Here is a 24,950-nt window from a genome sequence, read left to right as displayed (position 1 = left end):
TCTACTACCCTACTCAACTGTCATTCCCTCTCTTTAAACGTCTGACCCCAAACCACTGACCTTTGACTCTTGTAAAGTTTTTATAAGGTCCACATTGTCAAGGATGTTGCCCTCAGAGGTGAAGAGCAGTTTGAGTATTCGGTCCTCAATAGCTTTCAGCTGGTTCCGGTCTGTATTGATGCAAACTATCAGCTGGCTTCTTTGTTCTTCCAAGTCAGGACGCTCCAGACGGACTACATCACTAGGCACAGACAGAAATAAACGTCACAACAAAGTGAACCAATATTTTACACAGTGAGCATTGGCAAGAGAATAATCAGTAAATCAACATCAAATAATATTTTTTGTTAGACAGCATCTTATGTCATGAGATCCAAATGCATGCAATGCAGTTGTAAATGGTAACGTGTCTTGGTTGACCAGTTTTGACTGGAACACCTAGGATGGATTGTAGTAAAAGGTGAAAAGAGGCCAAAGTGAATTTCTATTTAACTCTATTAATACAGTGGACTAGTCAGCCTCTTATGCTACTATATGATGTCTTTCTTGTTTTTAGAAAAAGAAAAAACACTGAATCAGCTGCTGTCTTTTGGGTAAATATTTAGACCTTTGAAGGATTGAAATTTAGGATTTATTTATTTAACTTTATTAGGTTTTTCTATATAGTAATAAAAAACCCTAAATATTAAATAACGTTTCGCTTAAAGTGTAAAACTTAACATCATGTGCCTCTGGTGTTCATATTGAATCTGAATAGTAAAAGCAGGGGATTACCTGAGGATTTGATCTTCCAGTCCAGTCTTGGTAACAGTGAAGTTGATGATAGTCACTTTGATGCATACCTGACAGAAAAATGGTTGCAAAATGATTATAGATGTGTAGCTTAAAGGGGTCATTATCCTAACTTGTACAGTATAAATATTAATTGAAAGCAAGCTACATAAACAACATTTTGTAATTTTCTAATTTAGATGTTAATGATGCAATGATGATAATAATAATAATAATTTTATAATTCGTTACAAAAGCACTTTACATATGGAAGGGGGAATCTCCTCAACCATCAGAAATGTGCAGCATCCACCTGGCAGCCATATTGCGCCAGAACGCTCACCACACACCAGCTTATTGGTGGAGAGGAGACAGAGTGATGAAGTCAATCAGTATAGGGAAAGGAGTAGGAGGCCATGATGAACAGAGGCCAATGGGTACATTTGGCCAGGATGCTGGGGTTAAACCCCATCTCTTTTTCTGAAGGACATCCTGGGATTTTTAATGACCACAGAGAGACAGGACCTCGGTTTAATGTCTCATTCGAAGGAAGATGGCTCAGAGAAAGATGGACATGGTCATGAAAAATTTAATTATTAATAAATATCACAAATGACACATGTATTCTTTAGGGGCATGTCAATAAAGATTGACATTATCTGCTAAATGTATCCCCCAAGAGATGCTGCTGTTGTCCCTTTCCTCTCTTAAAGCACACTTTGATTGGCTCTGTGTGTTTTGTATTTTCTGTCTGTCTGAGAATGTTTCTTTAGTCCAGACTAGTCTGTCAGCATAGCTTATCTCCCTTATTTAAACTGAGATGACAGGTCTGTCTAATGCTGGAGTTTACAACGGCACAGCCCCGTTTGACAGGCAACCATATCTGGTGGTGTGCTCTCTGCCTGCTGCAAGCGCTGTTGCCCGTGGCCCTGTCTGTTATGATTGCTAGGGCATTGTCTCTGGCAGGTGGGCGCTGATCCGTATCCACCCCAGAATTTTGCAGCGAGAATTGATATGGCATGGAGCCAGATAGGGATTGGTGCACAAGGTGGTGGCAGAACAGATATGTGAAGGGCTGGTGCCAGCCGTGTCCACTTTGCTACAGTGCCAAATCCAGTTGACCTTAAACAGGTGTCAACCTCGACCCCAGAATCCCCTTTCTAAATCCCCACCCGCCCTCAATTTGCACAATAGTCTGAGAGAATAAAATAAACAATGAGCTGCTAATGAAACAGACAATAATTACATGACACAAAAAACAAGCAAAAAAACCTGTAGGGGTAAGACATTTGAATGGAAGCATAAATTATCATTGTCTCTTCCAGTAACCAAAGAATCCATGTGACTGAGGGGTCCACCATACAACAAATATTTACATTTAAATTAAATGGGAAAAGTAGATAGATAGATAGATAGATAGATAGATAGATAGATAGATAGATAGATAGATAGATAGATAGATAGATAGATAGATAGATAGATAGATAGATAGATAGATAGATAGATAGATAGATAGATAGATAGATAGATAGATAGATAGATAGATAGATAGATAGATAGATAGATAGATAGATAGATAGATAGATAGATAGATAGATAGATAGATAGATAGATAGAGATAGATAGATAGATAGATAGATAGATCTTTTGATATAGATAGATCTTTTGATATAGATAGATCTTTTGATATATATATATATATAATTTGGTATTTCTTGTTTCTTGTAAATATCATTGTATGTATTTCCTTACACACACACCTCAGGAAGATAGTGGGGATTGGCCATTTTGGTGGTCATGTAGAAACGGAAGTTTTTATCATAGTCAATGTCAGAATCTCCCAGTCGGATCAATGTTCTGCCACCTGACACAAACGTCTGCTTCAAAAGAATGGGCTCCAGAGCAGGGTCTAGAGTTTCTTTTAGCTGCACACACAGACATGAGTGAAATTCATATTTCTTCATTATTAAATTAAGATTAATAGCATTCAGCATTCATTTTCATTTTCATGTTAGATCTCGTTTTGGTACAAATTGACCTAAACAAAGGGGGAAACTATACGCTTCAGTTGTCAGAAGTGAAAACAAACATGACTGAAACTAGATTCAGAAAAATCACATATTGCAAGAGTCAGAACTAATAAACACACTAATTTAAGACTGAATTAAACCATTCAAAGTCAATCAGATCAGTTTGGAAGTGTTATCAGTTCCTCACAACTGTAATTCATCATTAAAAATATTTATTAACTTTTTTCAGCAGTGATTACGTATTTCAAGTTGACAAAAAAGTGTCAACGGTGAAAGAAGGGTCAATGGTTACCTCCTCCAGAAGTACAGGCATGCCCAGACGGATGGCGTTCTCAAGAGTTCGGAGGAAGTCTGCGTCAGTTAGCTTGATCACCTTTAGACCGTTCTTTGCCTCTTTAGACCGTATCCAACGGTTTGCCTGGATACAAAATGGACAAATAGAAATTGGAAAAGCTTGCATTTCAAGATTAGTTCAGGTTGTGAAATATAATTTAGTCTGACTCCCCAAAAACGTTATAAATTGATGCCAGATCAGAATAATATATTGAAAATGATGCCAAATTACTTAAGAATTTATTTTAATTCGTTTTTTTTCTTCATTATGACATTAGGACAGTTGTATGCCCCAAAATATTAAATATCAAAATCAGAAAATAATAACACACTCATTCAAGAATAGGCGTACAGTATATATTGTATGTATTAATTGCATTAATTGCATCATTTTCAAATTAATATTGAAAATAATCAATATTTTTTTATAAATTTAAATAATTTAATAGATAGCTTCACATCATTGACCATAATATAAAGATGATGACATAAAGATGCCCTTAAAAACGATATGACGAAAAATACATTTTTATAATCATCATGTCTGTGTATGTGTGACAGAGAGACAAACAGAGAGAAAGAGAGGTATATAAAGAGAAGCATCTTTATCAGATGGAAAGAATGTGACAGTTGACCCTTTATAAAAAGTCTGGGCTGAAGTAGATTCTGCTGAAATGAAAAAAGTAATGTGCTTATAGAAGTGTGTGTGTGTGTGTGTGTGTGTGTGTGTGTGTGGGAGATGTGCATGTGGAATCTAAGCATCATGACATTAGTGCCACTAAGCAGAGTGGAGCTGAGTTGAGTGTAGAGTGTTTGTGTCATGGTATTTGTGTGTATGTAAATGCGAGACAGACTGATGTTTGAATGTCTGTTTCAGTCTCTCTAGAAGACAGATTCTCCCAAGAGAGACAGCCAGATGGAGAGAGAGCAAAACACAAACGACAAGAAAGAGCAGAGAAAAAAGAAGAACGACAGCTAAATGTGCTGAAACTGGAGGACAGTAATGAAAATGGAGAGGCTGGAATGGGAGAAAGATATTTGTATGGTAATGCAGGGAGGCTGGTTGTTTTCCTATTTAAATTTTGAAGGTTGTTTTTCGTACCAGTTTGACAACATCTCCAACCAATTGAACCACACTCAGCTATTAAAGACGTCCTTTACCTGACGCATTAATTTATGTCCTGATGTCACAGAGGATATGAAATGCAAAATGGGAATCCAATGGGAATAGATCTTTTAAGGTGTCAAGAATTATTCTGTAAGCATCTTTCAACAAGTCAGTGTAAGTTTAGCTCCATATTACTTCAAATTGTCCCTAAACCTAAGACTTTCATGGAACAGATTGAGAATATGGATACAGCTAACGACTAAACTCTTTACAGTATGCCATTTCAAATGACCTGCTGTGCTACACTGATCCTATCATAAATGTTTTTTATTTGTCTCATAGTGCATAAACTGAGAAGTTTTAAATGTTCATTCAAACACACTACTCTTATACACTGTTTTGGATCAGTAAGATTTTTCAGAAAGAATACTGTCACTGATCAAAAGTGAAAGTAAGGATATATTGTACAAATCATTTATATTTCAAATAAATTATTTTCTTTTGTACTTTTTAATAAAAAAGAAATCTTGAAAAAAAAACTGATTACAGTTTCCACAAAAATATTAAGAAGCACAACTGTTCCCTTTCGTTCAGTCACTACGACGTACGTTAGTGACTAACGAATGGGGGTTTCGCTTAGAAGCCAATCATCTTCATCGTATTCAACAGCGCCCAATGGCAGTGCCAATGCCATGGGCATGCGGAATTTGCATGCGTAACTCCGCCCCACCTCGTGGGTATATAAGGAAGTACGCTGCGAACATCGCATTATGTTTCTGCTTTGGAGCCAAGAGGATCTCTTCACTCCTACAAGCCTGATCTGAGTCATCGACAGCTTTCGAGACGAGCAGCTTTCCAGAGGCGTTGGTGTTACGGCGCGTTCCAGTGATCATCATACTGCCTGCCTGCTGATCTGCGCAGTGGTCCGCTAGACAGCTGGTGTGTGGTCCCTGGGCGCTTCGGCGTTCTCTGCGAGGCTTTCCTCTCATAAAAGAGCTTACACGTGACGCGTCCTTTTCAGGATGTCTCGTCCGTGTACTTCTGGGTGTGGTCGGTTGCTTTCCTCCTCTGATGGGCACGAACACTGTCTGGTATGTTTGGGCTTTCAGCATGCTCAGACAGCGTTCGCGGATGAGTCATGTTCTCACTGCGGGAACATGACCATCGCAATGTTGCGGTCAAGACTCCATGACCTTCGTACTGAAGTGAGAGTCCCCTCTACCACACCCCGATCTACTGAGTCCCAGAGGCCCAGTACTTCGGCTGGTGGTCAGGGTGACTTGACGGTTACGGTGTGGAACAAAGCCCCGACGCTCATGCCTCGGGCCACACCCCCGTCTTGCACATTGCAACCCGCGAGCGTTCAGATGCAGATCGCGGGGCCGGCTCCGGCCCCCCCGCGCATCTCATTTGGCGCTCCGGAGGAGGATGCGATGTCGATCACCGCATCACAAGGTGGGCTCGAGTCCTCTGGAGATGATGACTCGGCTGTGCTGCCGCCCTCGGGCGTGCCAGCATTGCCCGAGTCAGATCCAGAGCTGACAGCCATCTTGTCTCGGGCAGCCGCGAGTTTAGGGATCGAGTGGAACCCTCCACCCTGTCCCGAACGCTCAAGGCTCGATGATTGGTTTTTGGGGGCTCGCGCTGACACCCGTCAGTCCTTGCCCTCAATACCTTTCTTTCCCGAGCTGCATGAGGAACTCACGCGGTCCTGGAAGTCCCCGTTGTCTTCCCGTGACCGTTCACTGACTTCCTCCGCCTTCTCCGTCCTCGATGGGGCGGCAGCTAAAGGGTACACTGGGGTCCCTCCAGTTGAACGTTCTGTTGCGATGCAACTGTGTCCTCAGAGCGCTTCAACCTGGCGTGGTGATCCTAAGCACCCCTCCAAAGCCTGTCGATTCACATCAACCTTGGTGTCGAAATCGCACAGAGCCGCGGGGCAGGCTGCCGCTTCGCTGCATGCCATGGCGATCCTCCAGGTCTACCAGGCCAGGATCCTCAAGGACATGCACGAGGGTGGAGTTGATCCGGGGCTCTTAAATGAGCTGCGTGCCGCCACCGACCTCGCTCTCCGGGCGACGAAGGTGACCGCACGCTCCCTGGGTCAAGTGATGTCCACAAATGTGGTCCAGGAGCGTCACCTGTGGCTGAACCTGGCCGATATGCGGGACACCGAGCGAACCCGGTTCCTCGATGCCCCCATATCCCAGGCCGGCCTCTTCGGCGGGGCGGTTGAGGACTTTGCCCAACAGTTCTCAATCGCCCAGAAGCAGACTGAGGCAATCAAACATGTACTGCCCCGGCGGCCAGCTGCTGCCTCCACCCAGCCGCCGGCACAGTCGCCTCAGTCTGCTCCACGCCGAGGACGCCCTCCTAAGGCTCCCGCCCCTCCCACCCGGTCCAAGCAGCAGCCTTCACCCGGGCCGGGTCGCGGAGGAAGCCGTAGGAAGGCGTCCAAGTCCCCTCAGGCCGCCCCGCGCCCCGCTAAACGCCAGGCCAAGCGGCGCTCCTGAGACGGACGGCTCAGGGATGGGAAATTCTTTCAAGGAGATGGTAGCAGGACCACTCCTTCCCCCGGTGGAGGGCCGAGGGAGAATCCTTTGTTCAGCTGCTGGCCCCCGGGTCAGCAGCACCCTATGTTGGTCAAAGAAAGAATTAACACTCCCATCCCTGAGCCCACAGAGTCCGGTGATGACGGTGCGCGCCACCCACGGGTCCCGCCACTCGCATCCCACTCTGTCGCCAGCCTCCTGGCAGAGCAGACCCCAGTGGAACGCTGGTCCTTCCCTGGTCTCCTCTGTCAGGACGCAGCTGTCAACCGTGCCCCCGCACCGGGACGCCCCACAGCCTCCCATGTCCGGGCCGGTGACGCTGCATCGCTGCAAGCCCACACCGGGTACGTCTGTACACCGTATGACCCCGCTGGTGCAGTTTCTGGATGTCTGGCTTCAGCTTCCAGGGCTGTCCCGCTGGGTCGAGCGGACCGTCAGGCGCGGCTACGCGATTCAGTTCGCGCAGGTTCCTCCCTGCTTCCGGGGAGTCCGTTCCACCATGATCGGGGCCAACGCCCCCGTCATGCGAGCGGAGATTGCCACCCTACTGGCGAAGGGTGCGATCGAACCTGTCCCTCCAGCCGAGATGAATTGCGGGTTTTACAGCCCGTACTTCATTGTACCCAAAAAGACCGGTGGGCTACGGCCAATCCTGGACCTGCGCGTCTTGAACCGTTACCTTCACCGGTTTCCGTTCAAGATGTTGACAGCGAAACGCCTTTTCGAATGCGTTCGTCCACACGATTGGTTTGCAGCGATCGACCTGAAGGATGCCTACTTCCATGTCTCCATTTTGCCTCGACACAGACCGTTCCTACGGTTTGCTTTCGAGGGGCGGGCATATCAGTACGCAGTTCTACCATTCGGGCTATCTCTGTCCCCTCGCGTCTTTACGAAGATTGCCGAGGCAGCCCTTGCGCCCCTTCACCAGCACGGGGTCCGCATCCTGAACTACCTCGACGACTGGCTCATACTGGGTCCCTCTCGAGAGCAGGTTTGTGGACACAGAGATCTGGTGCTCCATCACCTAGCCCGTCTGGGCCTTCGGGTCAACTGGGAGAAGAGCAAACTTTGCCCCGCGCAGAGGATCTCTTTTCTCGGTATGGATATCGACTCGGTCGCCATGTGCGCGCAGCTTTCGAGCGAGCGCGCGCAGTCTCTGCTGACTTCCCTTCGACAACTCGAGGGCAAGAGTGCGGTTCCACTGAAACACTTTCAGAGGCTCCTGGGGCATATGGCATCTGCAGCCGCGGTAACGCCGCTCGGATTGCTTCATATGAGACCGCTTCAGCACTGGCTACGCGATCGAGTCCCGAGATGGGCATGGCGGTCTGGCACGCTCCGGGTCCCAGTGACCCGGGCCTGCTTACAGACACTCACCCCGTGGTCGAACCTCAAGTTTCTACGGACCGGAGTGTCCTTAGAACGAGCTTCCCGGCATGTTGTTGTGACAACAGATGCATCATCCACGGGCTGGGGTGCCATGTGCAATGGACAAGCAGCCGCGGGCTCCTGGACAGGACCCCAGCGCCTTCTGCATGTCAATTGCCTCGAGTTACTGGCTGTACGGTTCGCCCTGCACCGCTTCCGAGCGTTGCTGAAGGGTCAACATGTGCTAGTCAGGACAGACAACACGGCCGTAGTAGCGTACATCAACCACCAGGGCGGTCTACGCTCCCACCGTATGTCTCAACTCGCCCGCCATCTCGTTTTGTGGAGTCAGAAGCGCCTGAGGTCCCTTCGTGCTGTCCACATCCCTGGAGACCTGAACTGTGCAGCCGACGAGCTGTCACGGTTTCAGCCTCTCCCCGGAGAGTGGAGACTCCACCCCCAGACGATCCAGCTGATATGGGAACGGTTCGGCGACGCACAGGTAGATCTGTTTGCCTCCCAGGACTCTTCCCATTGCTCCCTGTATTATTCCCTGACCGAGGGCACCCTCGGCACGGATGCACTGGCGCACAGCTGGCCGTCCGGGCTACGCAAGTATGTGTTTCCCCCAGTGAGCCTTCTTGCACGGGTACTGTGCAAGATCAGGGAGGACAAGGAGCAGGTCGTCTTGGTCGCCCCGCTTTGGCACGGCCAGACCTGGTTCCCAGAACTCTTACTCCTTGCGACAGCCCCTCCCTGGCCTATCCCTCTGAGACCAGACCTCCTGACTCAGAGACGGGGCACCTTTTGGCACCCGCGTCCAGCGTTCTGGAAGCTCCTCGTGTGGCTTCTGGACGGGACACGGCAGGTTTGAGTAGCCTTCCACCTGCGGTGGTCGCTACCATCACTTCCGCTAGAGCTGAGTCTACACGACGTCTCTATGCGTTGAAGTGGAACCTCTTCGTCACATGGTGCTCTTCCCGCCAAGAAGACCCCTGGAAATGCCCGATCGGGTCCGTGCTATCGTTTCTCCAGGAGGGGGTGGAGCGAAGGCTGTCTCCCTCCACCCTGAAAGTGTACGTGGCCGCAATATCTGCCTACCACGATCTCCTGGGAGACAAAAAGGTAAGTCAGCACGACCTGATCATCAGGTTCCTGAGGGGGGCGAGGAGACTGAATCCTCCTCGCTCTCCTCTCGTTCCCTCTTGGGACCTCTCAGTAGTCTTAAGTGCTCTGCAGAGGCCTCCCTTTGAGCCTTTGCGGTCGGCCGAGATTAAGTTCTTGTCTATGAAGACGGCTCTGCTGACCGCATTGGCCTCGCTTAAGAGGGTCGGGGACCTGCAAGCATTTTCGGTTGACGAAGCGTGCCTTGAGTTCGGGCCGGCTAACTCTCACGCGATCCTGAGACCCCGGCCCGGATATGTGCCCAAGGTTCCTACCACTCCGTTCCGAGATCAGGTGGTGAACCTGCAAGCGCTGCCTTTGGAGGAGGCAGACCCAGCCTTGGCATTGCTCTGTCCAGTACGCGCTCTCCGCGCCTACGTAGACATGACGCAGTGTTTCAGGACCTCAGACCAGCTCTTTGTCTGTTATGGTGGAGAGCGGAAGGGAAGCGCTCTCTCAAAGCAGAGGCTGTCTCACTGGATAGTGGACACCATTGTTTTGGCATACCAGCAGCAAGGCCGACCATGTCCCCTTGGTGTGAGGGCACACTCCACCCGGAGTGTGGCCTCCTCTTGGGCTCTAGCGCATGGCGCCTCGCTAACAGACATCTGCAGAGCTGCAGGCTGGGCGACACCCAACACATTCGCCAGATTCTACAATCTCCGAGTGGAGCCAGTGTCCGACTATGTACTCGCCCCTACGGGTGGCCGGTAATGGGCCAGGCTCAGGTGTCTTCGCTTGCTCGCCATTCCACTCCCATGACTGGATACGTGCGATATTTTCCTCAGGTGAGCTCCCCGAGAGCCCTGAGCTCCTCCAGCACTGTCGACGCCGACATCAGTTCAGTCTGCCCTTTCGAGCCCAGACCCTCATGTCCGGCCAGGTGCTCCGTGTGCATGGTTCCCCTCCGGCGACCCCCACACGAGTATTCCCACCGTAAGCCTCCTCAGTGAGCAGGTGTCTTTCCCTTGGCAAGTCCCTGCCACCCCTAGGGTTAAAAATCCACCTTCGGCTGGTACCCTAGAGATCTTCCATATGCAACCCTCAGCGGGTCATATGTGTATTTTCTAAGTCCTCCCTACGGTAGGCATCTTGGCATTCCCTCACTGGGATATGCTTCCCAGTGTACCTTGGTAATCCTGTGATAAGTGGGAGTCCTAGGGCCTTAAGTGGCGGGATCTCACACTTACGCAGGGCACTGGATGACAGCTGAGTGGCGTTGTTGAATAGGATCCCCCATTCGTTAGTCACTAACGTACGTCGTAGTGACTGAACGAAAGGGAACGTCTCGGTTACGTATGTAACCCTCGTTCCCTGAGGAGGGAACGGAGACGTACGTTTCCTTAGCCACGTCAGCTGTGCTGCCTGGAACACGGAGTTCAGTCTTGGCTCCTGCAGCAGTAACATAATGCGATGTTCGCAGCGTACTTCCTTATATACCCACGAGGTGGGGCGGAGTTACGCATGCAAATTCCGCATGCCCATGGCATTGGCACTGCCATTGGGCGCTGTTGAATACGATGAAGATGATTGGCTTCTAAGCGAAACCCCCATTCGTTAGTCACTAACGTACGTCTCCGTTCCCTCCTCAGGGAACGAGGGTTACATACGTAACCGAGACGTTTTCAACTGTGATAATAATAAGAAATGTTACTTGAGCACCAAATCAGCGTATTAGAATGATTTCTGAAGAATCATGTGACTCTGAAGACTGGAGTAATGGCTGCTGAAAAATCAGCTTTGCAATCACAGAAATAAATTACATTTTAAAATAGATGAAAATAGAAAGTCTTCTTTCAAATCATTGAAAAAAATATTACAGAGCCCAAACTTTTGAACAGTAGTGTGTACATTTTCAAATGTTAGAATATTTTATCTATCCAATCTATTCCAGCTTAATACACAGAGACAGCTATAAGTAAGCCTTTTATGGATTAATTTCTCCAAAAAGTGTAAACAGAAGGAGCGTTTTGAAAACTTGTACGAACAAAGACATTTATGCAAATCCATTTGATAACGCTAATACTGCAGAAATGTACATACTTCAACTGTAAGAATAAATTAATATAAAACAAAATAAGCATGAATATAAAATAAGACAGAAGGAACACTGTGTACATCCATAAACATAAACAAATAGACAAATACAGTATTTACACTGTATAGTGCACATCTATAGGGTGTCTATGGTGAAATCATGCAAATTACCAATGTGTAAAGCATTTAAAAAAAAACTCAATAGTCTTTGATGTAGGATGGTCAAATGCGACAAGATATGCATAGGCATCGTCGTATAGTAATGGAATGTATTGTAGCGTATGGTGTCATGTGGGAGTTTATGGTATCAAGCAGTCCCTTGGCAGAGTCCTCATTAAGAATTCAGAGTGCTCGAGGGAAGTAGTTCCTCCTGAGCCTATCCATGCTGGTCATGAGACCGCGGTAGCATTGACTTGGCCGCAGCAGTGGGGAAAGTCTGTGTCATAAATGTTGATGCCACCATCAAGTTTGCATAGGGTAAACTATAATGGTCATTCTAAAACAGCATGTGGCAGCTGTTTTGCCTGCCAGAAAAATAACTTATTAACTTACTTTTATTTTGAAAATAAGATGCTGTTAAATACACTGATCCTTCTTAACCCTTTCATGAAGAGTTATGTTTATGTGAGGTACTGTTGACTGGAATCTATACTGTTTAGTACCATTTAAAAGGGCTATAAATTTCATTATTAAATTAGAATTTGTTCTTGTGACTTGCCTTGCTAATAAATTAACAAGGCATTGGAATACAGAGCACTGATGGAAGGTTTGGAAATGTTAGAGGTCACCTGATCTTGAGGGTCAATCATGAGTGGCCAGCGGCGTCCCCGCATCACAAGGATTCCATTCTCTGTGGAGACATTATCCCGTGGCAACCCTTCGGCATTCCACTGTCGGATCTCGTAGGGATCCCCTAGAATGCTGACAAGACTGAAGTTGTCACTGATTGGAATCCCCAACTTTTGACAGCGTGTGATCCAGTGATCTATAAGCTACGGTACAAAGAAAAATGTTTATTATACACAGGCGCATTTCCCAGAAACAAGTATTAGTGTTCAGTAAGCTGAAGGGGAAACTCTGTTTTGATGTGTCATAGTTTGGCAAAGGGGGGCGACTGATATAGTTCAGGAGAAAGAAGATAGGACAGGCTTGACTTTAAAGACATGCTAGATAATCTTATATACTCAGTGGCATTACATAATTAAGATGTGTTATGGAGTGAGAAAAGATAATAATATACTACCAATTGTCTGTAATGGGAGGTGAAGGCTCCATAATAAGCCACACAAGCTGCAGCGATGAACACATTTCCAATGACGTTGTGGATCTCCTGCTCAAACAGAGTAATGCATTCCTGCCATCGCACCTGCTCATCTCCCAGAGCAGATGTCAACTTTCCCGACCGACCCAGGCGTGCTTCAGTCAGAGCCCTGGTTTTAGCTACAACCCACATCCAAACACAAGTAAACATACACACAAATTCATATAGACACATGAAAATGGAAGGCAAAAAAATCCTCTGCCACTATTTATTTATTTTTTTAATGTGTCTAGAGACCCGTGCAATCTGTTGTGCCATATGTTTGAGAATGTTATGTTCCTTTAAGAAATCCATCTGAACTGGTCCAGGCTTCCATTAGACTGGCAAACTAGTAATGTCGATAAACCTGACTGGTCGACATGAAAATGTGTAGTTTTGCACATCGCTAATAAAAAATTGTATATTCTTATTACACATGCACAATATTCCACTATTACTGGACCTACAGTGTATATAGTGCACTGAATTGATGGCGTATATTTTGTAGGCTAACTAAGAAGTTAGAATCACCCTGGTTCCCTCGACAAAAACCCAATAGGATTGGCTTTTGGATTATTGCAGAAAATAACAACTTGTGAATTTGAGCCTAAATACAATCAGCAGAAGTAAAAAGCTAAATATAGGCTATAAAGGAGCTACACCACGGTCATATGACTTCACCACCACTTCCAACAACTCTTTCAATTGTTAGTTTGCGAGAGCGCCAAATATTTTAGCAAGAGCGCGATTATAAACATAAAGCTGTGAAAGTGGACTATTGAGTAGATGAGTTTTCCTATTTGTTGTGATGACACTTTATGTCTCAGACAACAGACTCTGTAGTCCCATCTATCCACACACAAAAAAAAAAAATCACAATGAGGTATTACTTATGTAACATGTAATAGAATAAAATATTAAAATATCTTAAGCTTGGGTTAACTAAAGACTGTATTTCAGGCATTTAACCGAAAACCCATTAAAAAAACCCACTGATGGAAACGAAAGTGCTAAAATGGTAGCTAGTTTTTAATAAAAATATGTGTGAAAGCTTGTACACTCTCTGTCTCTTCATCTCTTTCGCTCTCTTACCTAGCGCATCTTTTTCAGCCACGCTGGACTCAAACTGCTCCTGCAAAACTTTGATTTGGTTCTCCACCTCTTGTAGTTTCTCTTGCTTTTCTTTCAAGGTGGACATTGTTACGTCCAACTCAGCCTGATAAAAACAAATCATATTAATAATAACAGCAAACAATACAGTGACAATCATAATAGGAAAAATGTAAATGATACTTATAATGCAAGATTAATTATCTTTATCATGTTCTCATCTAATACACACACACACACACACACACACAGAATTAGATTCACCTGAGCAGCATCCAGTTTTTCACGTTTAGGCCCAACCTCCTTCACAACTCTTGAGTACAGATCCATGGCTCTCACCCACATACACATGGACTTGCAGGCCTTAGACACTTTTTCCACTTTATCAGGCACAAAGTCTGGATTATTAATATATTTCTGCAACTTCTGAAGAATCTGAGGTTTGATATTGTCCTTATCGTAGTCCATCAGTTTTTTCAGGAAGTTGCCGTCACCCAGGACCTGCTTTGCACTGGCCCAGTCTGTCCTAGTTGGGGGGAAAAAAGGGAATAATGGGACATAGTCTACTGCTACTGTAGCAACTAAATCAATAGGTTTCTTTGACTCAAAGCAGTTCGTCACTATAAAATGTAGAATTAGGTAGCTAGGAAATGGAATCTATACTACCAAAATTTAGATACTGTGATTCAGACAACTGCCTTTTTTGTAATAACTAAATAAAATGATGAATGTCCTGTGTCATGAAGAAAGGTAAAGTTGAAGACTCAAGAAGTGTTTTCAAGTGTATTTTGTTATTTTATTTTAAAAAATGATTATGACCGGTATATCTGAATGGTCAACATATTACAACACCCCCACATCCGTTCCACCAACCCTTAATTACATGATTAGATTTAACACCAGCTGGATGAGTACGCAGCTGGAAATATAAAACAAAGGCGATTAGAATAACAGATGATTTAATGCAGGTGATTTCCAGCCGCACCAAAGCAAATCACATGAAATTAATTCATAAATATTTAACACCTGAAAAAAAAACAGGCAATATAGAGAGTAAGGGTGTCTAATTATGTACTGGAGTTAATATTTTAAACTCATACTGTACATATCAAATGTTAATCTACAGAGAGTGCAGAATTATTAGGCACGTTGATTTTCTGATCATATTTTTTTGCCAGGCACATTTGACCAATTCCAAACCACAGTAATCCTAATAACTACTATTGATTTAGTATTTAATAATGTATAAGTGATATATAATTGTTCATGAAGGCTGGAAATGAAAATCACCTTATATTCAGGTGTGCAGAATTATTAGGCATGTTTTCTTTTACAGATAAATTGAGCCAAAAAAGAGATTTAACTCAGACTGAAAAGTCAAAAAGTATTAAAGGCCCATGAGAAGGATGCAATACTAATGCAATACTAGACATTGCAGTTAACGCATGACCATTGGACAGTGAAATGCTCGTTGGGTCAGCAGGATCTGACAAAAACATGTGGCGGAGAAAAGACACCTGTTAACTGCAAAAGAATTAAGAATTAAGGTGAAGAATTAAGGGTGAAACCATCAGGAACCCTTTAGTCTCCAGCGCCACCATTTTCCAGAGCTGCAACCTACCTGGAGTCTCCAGAAGTGCAAGGTGTCAGGACCTCAGAGACTTCAGTTAGGTAAAGAATCCTAAAAAATGACCCCCACTAGATAAGAATCACAAGCTGAAGTGTTTATGTGACAGGTGGTTTAAGGGAAGGGTTGAAAAATATGGATGAATAATTCACAGTAAGACCAGGAATATGTATTAAAAAAAGTAAATGGGGTCAATTTTGATTTCATGTTTAGTTTAAACTCCACTAATCTGCCGCTTAGATACAGCAGAGGTTTAATATCATGAGCAAATTGAACAAAGAACTGCAGAGAGAGGGATGAAGGAACAGAAGCACAGATTGTTCAGTCTGTGTTGACATTTTAAAACACCCATTAAACTGCTGTCTTATGAAGTTAATAATGAGTAGCTCAGCTGCAGATGATGATAATGATGCTGAAAGTAAGGAGATGGAGAGGGATGAGATTGATGATTGAATGAAAAGAGCACAGATGCTGCACAGTCAGAGTATCTGACGTTAATATGGCTAGCACATACTGAGTCACTATAGAGGGTCTCAGAGCCAGAGGGGGTTTATGATGTGTGAGGACATGTTTTTCTGCAGCTAGATTAGATACCTAAAAATATTTAATACCAAAACTTCATGAACCTGCTGTAAAATATATCTGCCATTACACCTGATGAAATACCAGAAATAGTGGACTACTGTAAAGGTAAATGTCCAAATAATCATTCCTGCTTCTTTAGATAAGTCTTGTCTGTTATCTATCACAAGCTCAATGCAATGGCAGTTCAGTGCTTTTTCTTTTCTCTGCAAGCAGACAGGTGTCTGATCACAACCATAATATCTTGGATTAAATATGATTTTGCACAGTCCCCCTGGAGCAACATGGGGTTAAATGTGAATGCAGTCATTTTTTCATCACTTAAGTTCTACCCCTGCAGAAATGCTAGTACTATTAATACATGTTTAAAATCCTGTAAACTCACATGAGATGAAGACCTAGGCTGTCAAAGGAAAAAAATTCTATAAATATGCAGGAATTACATTTTTGTAGGCCAACCTGGTAGTTGGTTGCTGGCTGTTGGATGTTTAATTGGCTGATGGGGACCAGAATCACTTTCAGACATCATGACAATCATTACATCATAATACAAATAGGGGTATCATTTATATTAGTTTTTTTTTTAATGGCAGATGATACTAATATCTTATTAAGTAGGTAACACTTTACAATAAGGTTCATTAGTTAACATGAACTAATAATGAACTGCACTTTTAAAGCATTTATTTATCTTTCTTAATGTTAATTTCAACATTTACTAATACTTTATTAAAATCTTGTTAACATTAGTAAATGCACTGTGAACTAACATGAACAAACCATGAACAGCTGTATTTTTATTAACTAATGTTAACCAAGATTAACTAATGCTGAATAGAGGTGTTGTTCATGGTTAGTTAATGTTAACTAATGCATTAACTAATGCTAACTAATACAACCTTACTGTAAAGTGTTACCATTAGGTATAATCCTGAACACTTGTTTTACGCAATATTTACTTTGAATGTACCTAAATAGTAACGAAAAAAAGATACACAAAAGTGTGTTTTTCCTTTTAATACCCCAGGATTCATTTCCTGCTGGTAATGCCTGCTAATTCCTCAATAAAATGACTTCAACGCCACCCTTACTAAGCTTCCAACAACACATACAACCTTTGTTTAATATAAAAGTTGGAAAGTGAGAATAGTTTGCAAGAGCACGAGTATAAACACAACACGTATAAACACCCGGCATCCACCTCGAAGATAACACAACAGCATTTATTGGTTTAATCTGCTTGCTCTGTGGCACCAGTAATTTACGATGTAGGAAAAAAGAGCCACAGTCGCTTCCCGATTGCAGAAACTTCCAGTTTTATTACAGATAATTTGTGGCAATTTCCCAGGAAGTTATGATTTTGTTTGCTTAAACCACTTTAAGAACTAATGCACGGATCTAATGATACACATCCGATTTTCTCCTTACTGTCTACTTTCACTTAAGACATAACCGACTGTGTTTAAATGAATACTCGCCAAAACATATATGTTTGTGTGTATTTGTCCTTTCAAGCGCTATAAGAAATGAAAAATACCTCTATTCAGCACTTGTATGCTGTCAGAAAAGTGCTTGTTTCAGATGTGTGCGCACAGAAAACCGTACCGAATTGTTTTCTATGTCTTCTTCTGCTTGAATAGTTTAAAAATTGCTTTAATGTTTAAATTGGCAAAACACATGCAAAAGCCTGATACACTTTTGTGATGACCCCTGTTATTTGGTTTCGGGAGCTTTGTGATTGGTTGCTCCACCCACAAATGAATACAATCTGCAGTCCATTGGGTACATCTGTCGCTGTGGTTCAGATGCTCCTTTTAAAAAGAGACCTTGTCAAGATGGGGACTTTGGTTTGGGACATGTGAAGAAGTAGTCAGAAGTAACAGTTATTTTCTTAAATTGTTCTGTTAAATAAGATAATACATTTTTGTGATTAATAAAGCCTTATATTTTGAGCCTAAATTTGGTTTACGTGTGTACCTCGTTTTGTTGCTTCCACTTGAGACAGGGGTCTGAACACTTTTTGTTAGTTCTTCAACTGGGCCATCGTGGTTTTCCTGGAAAACCCTCACTACCGAATGTTTTGAATGTTTCATCGCTTTCAGAGAAGAAAATGGCAGCCTGAGTGGCTTCAACATGCTGTCTGTCAGACAACAGACAATCAGAGACAATAACATGCATAATACATAATGCACGCAAGTATTCATTTGTTCTTCACTTGCTGAAACTGAATCGGAATGATCAGGAAACTGAGTGAAATATTTTGCACTGCATGCTAAAGAGAATAAATGCCGATCCAATTGAAAAACTTTGCCGGGTTAGTGAACATCGTTCAACATGTTGGTTTTGATTACATTTATTATGCACAAACTAGACATTCTAATACCTGATTTGAATATTTTATATATGCAATATATATTATATATTGACAAGTGATTTTTATCAAATGTATTTTGATTACTATCTTCTCAGTTGTTTAAAAGATTAAGGCAATTTCCAAAGTTTGATGACTTAGCAGATTTCGACTCCTTTTTATGGTTTGAGAAAATTACTACGTTTATTCACCATTGAAATTAACACATGAGATAAAAGGTGCTTTATTCTCAAACATTTTATGCGATACTCCAATTCTCCAATTAACTAACTTTGGGTTGAAACCAAGCTAATGTTAACTAATTTCTGGGTTTTAGGACTCCTGCAAAACTAAATACAATATAATATAATATAAAGATGAAACTTACTTGCTGTTGAGCAGAATGCACACTGCCTCCATGACAGTCATGACAAGGTCAGGTGGTTTGGTGAAGACGCGGATCTCTGAAATGTCAGCTTTATCCAGGGAATTCAGGGCCTTGTTGGCACTGTCGAGTGCAGGCATAGCCTCATCCAGATCACGCTGTGCATCGTCCGCGATGGCCTGAGTCTCTTCTGCCTTTACCTTAGCTAAAGCTTGATCCTCTTTCACAACCCTACGCACCTACAAGTAAAGAGGTCAATGAAAGCAAATTTGAACTGTTAGAAGATATACTTTTTAAGAGTATTATTGAGTACATACCCTAAAATGTAAAAAGTAATAATTTGTTTTGGGACTTTCAAAGTGGACATAACATTTCATGTGGGAAAAAATAGAATTACAGTATATACAGGTAATTGAGAGATCCTGTGAAAAGGGAAGGAGAATAGTTGTATTATTATTAATACACCTGGTCAGCGTTCTCTTGGTCCACAGCAAGCTTCTCCATCAGCGCATTGACATCGATCGATTTCTGTTCAAGCACGGGCTCCAGTGCAGAGAGGTCTTGCTTCATCTTTTCAACTACCTCATTTGTCTCAAGTAATTTAGTAAGACCATTTTTCACACGATCTCGAGCCTATGCAAACAAATACATGTTACATTCCAAACATTTCTTTCTTTGCCTAGCTCAGATGAGGCCTTCACTCTATTTAAAAAGGTAACAATCTTTTGTCTTGTAATTTATTTGAAAAGAGTGTTATACGTTCACAATTTTAAATAATGATGTAACAACATAAAAGAGTTATGCATCTTGCATCACTCATCCATAGCCCCGCCTCCTCACCGCCTGCAGCTGTTGTCTCTTTTCTCCCAGCATGCTCAGGTATAGGTTAATGAGCTCTAAATAGGAGGTGGGCGTGGTATAGTAGTGCCTGCGCAGTTCAGAGTAAAAACGTTCTGCCATGTCAGTCACGCTAACATGGATCTCCACACACATCTCTGAAAAACACTGCTTCATCTCCTCACTGCCAAACTCCACGTTCTGGAAGAAGGTCTGGGACACAGAAAGCAGAGCTTCACGAGGCCACTGAAAAATAAAAATGGAAAGAAAGAGAACATTTAACTGACTGCCACAAATTTATTAACATATCACAGAGTGAATTGCACATAGAATTGGTTTACAACTGGCATTGGATTGAAAAGGTATGCTTTAAAAACTCACATGAGGGTGAGTAAATAATGACAGACTTTTTAGATGTGCTTTTCCTGACTTTTTTCTTAATATATTGGCTTCCACGAACAAAGTACAAAAATAGCATACAGATTGCACTGAAGACATAATAATAAACTATTCTTTCATTTACTTCAGCAAGGACCATAGAGGTCACCTTGAAATATGTGGGGCAAGTAAACAAACACATGGTGATGGAAACAAATAAGCAAATAAAAGCAGGGTGAACAGCCGTACGGCCTCTCTGCTAAACGCTAATGAGCAGCTGCAGTTGGCCAGCATGGAGACATTCATCACACCCACAAACACAACACTACAACAACAGACAACAAATAAAACCAACACAACATGCAAACTCACTACTCACACTTTATAGTAATTAGCAGAACACCTTGTTCTACCTAACAGCCCACAGAGGTCAGTCAACATGTGTTTCATTAGATAATAGAATGAAACAAAAGAATGGAGCCAAAAAGATATTGAATGATGGGGGCAGAACATCTATATGTGTGTGTGAAGCCCCCTCCCTTTTTTAGAATCAGATTTCTATCACTGTCTCTGTCCAAAGTATAATTTGTGTCCATAAAATCTGAAGAATAGCACTATAATCTAATATTAAAGAGGCCATGTTATGCCTTGATTTTGTTTTTGGGGTCTACTAGAATAGGTTTTCATGCTTAAACTTATTTTTCACATATTTGACCTTACCATAACCGCAAGTTTCAATACACTACTAACGCAACTCAACCAGGCCTCACCCCAGTTTAAACGAGGAAAATTGTGATGTGTAAATTGCCAGAAGAAAACTACAATCGAGGCGATTCAGGGAGTTTAGAAACAGTGCTTACTGATATAAAGAATAACTCCCTTTGGAGTGGACTTTTTGCTTTGTAAATTTGCAGGCATTTTTCATGCTCAAACAGCAACATTACACACTAAAGAAGGATGAACATGTAAAAAAGCATAACAGGGCTTCTTTATGGGTTGTGAAAATTGCAAATATTAATTCAAAATTAAATCTAACCTTATTCTATTAAAATATATGTGGTTATGGTGTGCTTTTATACATATTTATAAATAAATTTATGCATTTTATTTTTTTTTATATTTATTTTAGAGTTTGCTGGAAAATATATATTGTTTTTTTACATTCAACCTAGATCAATCACATTTTTATAAACCCATTAATTTTAAAACATGACAATTTATTTGTGCCTGTGAATTTTGATTCCCCCATCATTCCCCATCAGCTAATCAGATTCAAGGACAGGAACTAGCTGTTATACAATACCTTTTATAATCCTTAGTAAGGGTAGCGGCATATTTAATTTTTGACAAGAATGAAAACGAGGCAGTGAGGGATAGAATTACAGTGTGTTTAATGGATCGAACCATTGTTTAACAATCGACTGTTCAGCTAAGGAAATGTCTTTCCGAAAAAAAACTTTCAGCAGACAAAAATTCAATGATTCAGTTTTAAAAGTTGTGAGTTGTGAAAATTACATGATCTAGGACCTTTATACAGAGTATAATCTGACTACGGTTTATTAATTGTTTTATTTACTTATTTTCCATCTTCCTCTCTCTTTCTCTATTCATATTGGTTCTGGGTCTGAACCAACACCAGCAAAAAAGAAAAAAGAAAAAAACAGAGAACTGAAGTGATGGACTTGTAGGGAGGAGTGAGGACGAAATGCATAAGTAGTCTTTTTAAAGTATACTATACATAAAAGTATATACAAGAATGACAGCTGTTCCTTATCATCATGGTATGCAGTTGCCTGTGTGTGACTCTTTAATATGTATATTAGGGACTGGGGTAGCAATTTCCCTTATCAATGTTCCATCCTATTACTAGACAGATTGGCCCTGGAGAATAGATGCGCTCATAATCCTGATGTACACCAAGACATGCAGAGCATTTCAAGGCATATTTGTAGAATTTCTTGTAACCCAGAAGAGTAGTATAAGCCGTATTTCCACCGTCGGGCCAAACCGTTGTCTTTGCTTAACTATTCCATTCCGAGCCGATCAGGGCCAGCCGGTATGGGTATAGTTTCATATTCCACTGTCTGTGGGGCTGATAAAGGCCGCTCTTTGGAATGTAATAAAAAAGCGTCAGTTGTTGCTGGTTTACTGCTGATATGGTTTACTGATGATCTGAGATGTAACCATAATAACCATATTGAGGATGATCAGATGTTTCTTTTAATTTTATTATTAATTTGTGCTTACATTGCTCAAATAGTGCACTTATCCAGCAACAGAGAAACTGGTAGCCAGGCAACAGACAACTGACCAGTCCTGAGTGGCAACGTCACTAGACGCATTTTACCAGCTAAACCAGGCCAACCTTGCTGAGAATTCCGGGCCGAGAACGGTTTGTAATTGTGCCGTGCTGTACCAGGTGGAATCATGACTGGAACCATTCCTTACCGTTCTTAAAATTGTTTGGCCCAACAGTGGAAAAATGGCTATAAGAGATCTAAAAAAATATTTTTCTATGATTTTTTTAAGAACAATCGTTTAAAAAATGCTTGAACAGTGGTTGAGGGGATACACTACCATTCATCACGGTTTCCACAAAAATATTAAAGGGGTGGTAAACCACGATTTCACTATTCTAACTTTAGCTAACGTGTAATGTTGCTGCTTGAGCATAAACAACATCTGCAAAGTTACAACGTTCAAAGTTTAAAGCAAAGGGAGATATTTGCTTTTAAAGAAATCAGTTTCTAAGAACTACAGCAAACGGCCAGCAGGCGACTACACACATTCCTCCAGGGTTGGTGACATCAACAGGCTCAATATTTACATAAACCCCTCCTCCGAGAATATTAACTAAGGGGGGGTGAGGCCATTTTGTATCGCGGCGCTGTTGTGGTATAGTAGGCTGGAGTGTTGTTGCCGCGATGCCGAGGAAACGCTGTTATTTTCATCCGGATTGCAGGTCTGGGGTACTTGTTCTGTTCAGCCTTCCTTTGGACGGGGGTGCGTTGCAGAGCGTTTAACATACAGCATGTTATATGCACGTGTGTTTGAGTCAGCGGGGAATCAGGCGCGCGCAGGGCTCCCTGCAGCACATCTAACAGAGGAAAACATCCACCGTCTTCGCGATTTCAATGCCAGATTTGCACAACGTCAGCTGCGTGAAAAAAACACTGCCGGTGCGTGGATGCACGACGCGCGCGCTGCACATTTCACGGAGGACAACACAAACTTCCACAAACTTTGCGAGTTCAATACAGGATATGCACAACGGCTTGTCCTGAAAGCTGGATTTACAAACAGAAGCTGTTCACAGGCCACAACCTTTAAGTCTGATTTATTTTTCATCGATGTGTTTTCCTGTAATAGGTTGTAGCAAGGAAGTAAATAGATGACAACACTGTTCTGCAAACCAGTCTGTTAAATGCTCATTCATACTTAACGTTATCCGACGAACACCTAATGTTACAAACACTAACGTTAAAATCTCAACAGCGAACCTGACATTAGTGTAAATGATTCTTTGATTAGAGCTTTTATGTATTGTTTATCTACAGGCATGCTAAACATGGTTCTGTGTGTGATTTGGCTAACTTACTAGTTAAAGCCAGTGCTTAGTGTTCGTTTTGGGTTAGTTCTTGCGACAGATATTTGGCTATAATCGTTCTAAAAATACAAAAGTTAAAGTGCCATTCAGTAGCGATCATTATAGATCCGCAGTCTTTACTCTTGAGGACTGAACAGGTTCTGCTCGATCATCTTCACTCAAATGTTCTGGGTCTGATTCGGGCTCAGATTGGTATGGTTTTATTGACGCCGTTGTTTCTAACACTGACCAAAGCACAGCCTCCGGTAAGGGGCGTGACGTTTCCGACATACGTGTACTAGGCGTTTAGCGAATCACAACACACTGGGCCAGCTAACCAATCTGAGCCCATCGCGTATTTTTGAGGGACTGGCTTCATACAACCCGGAAAGCATCAGACCGTTTTACAAGGAGGGACAGAGCAGTGTAGAATAAAGGTCAAATATATGAAAAATAAGGCAATTTTTTTTTAAACGAAGCATGAACACATGTTACAGTGCACCCCACAAACACAGTCAAGCCTTCAAAAGAATGTGTTTTACCACCCCTTTAAGCAGAACAACCGTTTTCAACCTTGATAATAATAAGTAATATTCCTGCACACCAAGTTAGCTATGTAGAATGATTTCTGAAGGATCATGTGACTCTGAAGTCTAGAGTAATACTGAAAATTAAGCTTTGCAATCAAAAATAGAAAACAGTTATTTTAAATTGTAATAATATTTCACAATATTTGGTTAATACAATATGTACTTTGTGGGTGTAAGTTAGCAATGCAATGCAATAAATAACCACAGATATTTGCAGTAAAGTAAGGTTAATGTAGTAACGTAGGGTTAATGTAGTGCACATTAAAATATACCCTGATCAAGCATTTTGATCCTCCCCAATATTGTTATTATCTGCATGTTCAATAAACACTAAACAAGTTAAGCATTGCAAACAAGACAAAAAATGAGTGCCAAATGTAATTTCGACCCGTTAAAAATTCTGCTTGCCACCTGCTTTTGTAAATAGCACAGATTTTGTGAATAAGGCACTATCTGTAATGTGATGTGCCTGTGCATATTTAAATTAAGTCATTGTTATTCTTTTAGTGCACCCATGCCTGCTCTCTATGAAAATTAGGGACTTTAAGCAACAGCTGCTGATGGAAAGGCAACAGCGATGGAAGTAAACTTAACTGCCGTAGCCAAAGAACGCAAAAATCACTAAGCAATAACAAAGAGTATGGTGTAACGGATCATTTAATCATTTAACAAAATACCCCAAAACATTTTGTTTTTAAAAGCAAGAAAAGGGTTGCTTTTGGCATTAAATTATATACAGATAAAATTAAAATGCCACATAACTAGAGCGTCACAAAGTAGTAGTTAAAGTTGCGCATGCGCAATAGAACGCCATAGCCGTTCCATCAGCAGATGTTGCT

General features: G+C 42.3%; 1 protein-coding gene across 1 annotated transcript in view; it reads right to left on the bottom strand.

Annotated features, from left to right (window-relative positions):
* Positions 1-24,950, bottom strand: part of dnah6 (dynein, axonemal, heavy chain 6) — a gene marked incomplete at its 5' end in the record, with an annotated part of 108,397 nt that overhangs the window by 25,170 nt on the left and 58,277 nt on the right. Inside the window, 11 exons of the mRNA XM_079813168.1 lie at positions 61-241; positions 775-842; positions 2,532-2,696; positions 3,094-3,219; positions 12,155-12,358; positions 12,610-12,806; positions 13,759-13,882; positions 14,041-14,302; positions 18,724-18,959; positions 19,186-19,353; positions 19,561-19,803. Coding sequence (XP_079669294.1) covers positions 61-241; positions 775-842; positions 2,532-2,696; positions 3,094-3,219; positions 12,155-12,358; positions 12,610-12,806; positions 13,759-13,882; positions 14,041-14,302; positions 18,724-18,959; positions 19,186-19,353; positions 19,561-19,803 — 1,974 coding nt within the window. The remainder of the gene's footprint in view (positions 1-60; positions 242-774; positions 843-2,531; positions 2,697-3,093; positions 3,220-12,154; positions 12,359-12,609; positions 12,807-13,758; positions 13,883-14,040; positions 14,303-18,723; positions 18,960-19,185; positions 19,354-19,560; positions 19,804-24,950) is intronic.

The sequence above is a fragment of the Gobio gobio genome (genome assembly GCF_949357685.1).
Source record: "Gobio gobio genome assembly, chromosome: 3".
Classification (NCBI taxonomy): Eukaryota; Metazoa; Chordata; class Actinopteri; order Cypriniformes; family Gobionidae; genus Gobio; species Gobio gobio.
This window is presented reverse-complemented; position numbering and strand designations above follow the sequence as displayed.